At 32.4% G+C, this 4,059-nt stretch overlaps 1 protein-coding gene across 1 annotated transcript; it reads left to right on the forward strand.

Moving 5' to 3' along the window:
- Positions 1-264: 264 nt before the first annotated feature.
- LOC143543198 (homeobox protein BEL1 homolog) lies at positions 265-3,635 on the forward strand. The gene is made up of 4 exons (XM_077035569.1): positions 265-931; positions 1,581-1,963; positions 2,518-2,578; positions 2,785-3,635. The coding sequence occupies exons 1-4, from the start codon at positions 356-358 to the stop codon at positions 3,448-3,450; spliced, it is 1,686 nt and encodes a 561-aa protein (XP_076891684.1). The 5' UTR covers positions 265-355; the 3' UTR covers positions 3,451-3,635.
- The last annotated feature ends 424 nt before the right edge of the window (positions 3,636-4,059 follow it).

Genomic DNA, 4,059 nt, shown 5'->3' on the forward strand with positions numbered 1-4,059 from the left:
TCTATATATGAAGAAAATTTGTCACTCTAGCTTCCACAACCATTAACCACCACCGACACCTACACATGTGCTAGTGAAGCTCAGTCTCATAATATATTATCTAGGGTTTCTTGGAAGAAGTGGATCAAGAACTCAGGTTAAGATCATATATAAAGATTTTTTTTTTTCTTTTTGCATCTTTTTGAATCTTTTTTATGTTTGATTTCATCACCATCACCATCACCATCACCATCACCATCACCATCACCATCACCATCATCATCATCATATTTATCATCACGTTATGATAAGTCATCAATAATCTCTTCCTGAAAACTCTGATTTTTCCCTTCATCTTCTTCCAAACCGTGTGGTCATGATCGCGGGCAAAGACTCCGGAGATTCATGTCAGTTTGATGAATTACCTTCTCTCCAAAGATGTGTATCAATCCCATGTGAACCAAATGAAAGACCAAGTAAAGGTCTTTCTCTTTCTCTATCTTCCACTAATCCTTCATCCATTGGACTACAAGCCTTTAAGCTTGTAAGACAACCACAAAATCATCATCATCATCATAATCACCAAGTCATGTATTATGGGAAACCCATGAATATATATGAGCAACATGATCATATGATGACAAATGATTATCAAGATGAGTTCTTAAGACAATCAGGAAGTACTGATCAACATGATCAAAGTGCACAGTTCAACTTAAGTAGTTCAAAGTACTTGGTACATGCACAAGATCTCCTTTATGAGTTTTGCAACCTTGGTACAAAGCAAAATGATCATTCTTCAAAGGCAAAGGCTCAAAGAACCAATCAGTGTCAAGATCATGATAATTTGAATAATATGAATGCTAGTTCTTCCAAGAATATAGCTTTAAATTCTCTTGAATTCTTGGAGTTGCAAAATAGAAAATCAAAGCTCCTTCAAATGCTTAATGAGGTATTATTAATTTGTATTTTGAAACTTTAAACAATATTCAAATTGAATATTATACTGTTTAACATGATTTTTTTTTGAACGGCAAATTTTATTAGAAAAAAACCAACTAGTCTAGCAAGTAGCTGGACTAGAACAACACACCCAAAACACATACACACCTAACAAAATTACATATAAAATGAAAAGGAACACCAGTAAGCCCAACCCACATCCGTTAGTTTCGCTCTACTTTTGACCCATAGGAAGCTATTTCTCTTAATTTCCTCCTTTATATGATTAATCGAGACCTGTTTGTTATCAAAGAGAACCATGTTTTGCATCTTCCATATACATCACAAAACCGCGAGGATCACCGATTGAATTGCTTTTCTTTTGTTCCTTGTGCGCCACTAGTTAAGTGAATTTTAAGGTCACACATGATTTTGTTGTAAATGTTTTATTTTATTTTATTTCTTTAAATTGATAATTATATAATGAAGTGACCACAATCTTTCTATTATAAATGCCCACATGAAGTTTGCTGCTTCATTTAATTTGAGAAACCTCTTTTCTTGTTAAATGTTTGTTACTAAAAGTTAACTAATTTGTGTATATTAGTTAAAATCACATGAAAGATTTACTTTTGGTTTTTATTGTTTGACATATATAGGTGGATAAAAAATACAATAATTATTGTGATCAAATGAAGGCATTGGTTTCATCATTTGAAGCAGTGGCTGGTAATGGTGCAGCAAGAGTTTATTCAACCTTGGCTTCAAAGGCAATGTCTAGGCATTTTAGGTGTTTGAGAGATGGGATTGTAGGTCAGATTAGGGAGACGAAGAAGGCGATGGGAGAAAAAGACATTTCTACCCTTGGTGCAACAAAAGGGGAGACTCCTAGGCTAAGGCTTCTTGATCAATCTTTAAGGCAAGAAAGGTCTTTACAACAAATGAACATGATGGATAGCCACCCTTGGCGGCCTCAACGCGGATTGCCTGACCAATCTGTGAACATTCTTCGTGCTTGGCTGTTTGAGCACTTCCTGCACCCGTAAGCACCCTTATCGACATCACTAGTTTAAAAAATTTGTAATTGTTATCCAAACACATTAAAGATAAAAACAAATTTTTGTAGGATTCTTATGGAACCTACTTTGTGAAAAATTCATCACAAAATTAATTGGTAGTTTGAAAATTAGGTTTAATTTGTTTGAAAAATAATGCTTATCAAAAATATTTCTTTTCAATATCTCCTCAATTGTTGTTTTCATCCCTATGTTGATTCCTAAATTATTTTTTGTCATATTATATATCCCATCAAATTTCATTTTATTTATTATTTTTCTCTTGGGCCTTCCTCTTATGTTTTAATGTGGATTTGATTCTTTTGCACCTTTCTTTAGGGACCATATTAATGTGCCCTTTCTTTAAGTCTCATCCACAAAAGTTATTTTAGTAAACTTCTTTTTTAGTTCCTTAAATTATTAAAAACATAATTTTAATTTACTATGTTACAATTGAACCTGTTTAATTAATGTTATTTCAATAACTTTTATTAATCTCATATAGTTCCATATACTAATTGTATATTACATGAAATTACAGGTACCCTAGTGATGTCGATAAATGCATTCTAGCCAAACTATCTGGTCTCTCAAAAAGCCAGGTATGTCAATATCACCGTCCTTTTAACGTCAACACTTAATTCACGTATATTTTTATTTCTAGAAAATGCTAAAGTCACTTATTATTTCTAATCACATGATACAATGCCGACACTTTCTATAGTCCTAGTGATGGATACTTGCATGTTGCATCACGTACAAGGCACAATTATTCTTTCTTGTAACAATTTGTTTTACTTGAGCAAAGGTATCAAATTGGTTCATCAATGCAAGAGTTAGGCTATGGAAGCCCATGGTGGAGGAGATGTATATGGAAGAAACAAAAGATAATAATAATAATAATAATAATAATAATAATAATAATAATAATAATAATAATAATAATAATAATAATAATAATAATAATGAAAACAATCAAGGTGTCGCGGTTAGATTCAACGCAACTGTTAACGAGAACATCACATTAATCGCGCAAATGGAGCAAAAACCGAAAGTGGATCAGCTTATCCAGAGAGACTCCGATTGTCTTTCTTCCTTAATAAATCACCATGACCACCATATCACAAAAAACCTTAGCCATGACTTTCACCATAGTTTTCCAAGGGCCACAGCTGATTCTTTTGGAGCAGTAGAGCTAGACTTTTCAGCATACAATCATAACTTTGGTAATAATAATGCCGGTATTCGCAATAGTAATGTTTCTTTGACCCTAGGATTACAACAAGATGCTGGTGGTGCCGGTGGCGGTGGTAGTGCTGGTGGAGATGGGATGCCATTGTATTACCCTAGAGACAATATGGAAGATTGCCAAACTGCAATACAATACTCTTCACTTCTAGAGGGTGATCAAGGACAAAATTTGCCTAATAGGAATTTAATGGGGGTGCAACTGCTTCATGATTTGGCTGGCTAAGAAAATGTTTATATCTTCACTATATATTAAAATTACTAAACGAAAAACGTATATAGTGTTTATATATATAGTGTTAAGATCAGATACAAATAACAATTACAATGTGAAATATGCTAAGTGAAGAAAAAGTCACATGGTGGCATTTTTGTAATTAATTTGAATAATGTAATTATGCTACAAAATAATATAAGTTAAGGAATAATAATTAAGCTACACACTATGTATATTTTGTTGTGGTGTAATTAATTTGTTGTCGTTGCGTGTATTTTTGTTTTTGTTTCGTATCATTCGCATGTTAAAAGTGATTTGTACATGGTCTCAACTACATATATATATATATGTAGGAAACTGAAAGTATAAATATTAATTTTGAGTTCGGCATGATTAAATACCTTTCGGGTTTTATAAAAGTTTACTGAAATAGCAATATTGTATCTTTGAACTTTTAATTTATATCGTATTTCTAACAAGATATTGATAATATGTTTTATGGACATTTAATTTATCTCTTAGTAATCATTCATAATTTTTATAATGATTTTGAGGGTTTACTCAGCTCCCACATCTACGTATTCACAATGGGATTGCAAAATTGGGTTCAAACCCTTA

The sequence above is a fragment of the Bidens hawaiensis genome, unplaced genomic scaffold, assembly GCF_021521415.1.
Source record: "Bidens hawaiensis isolate Kalapana, Puna unplaced genomic scaffold, B.hawaiensis_p1.1 tig00013078_1, whole genome shotgun sequence".
In the NCBI taxonomy this organism is placed as follows: domain Eukaryota; kingdom Viridiplantae; phylum Streptophyta; class Magnoliopsida; order Asterales; family Asteraceae; genus Bidens; species Bidens hawaiensis.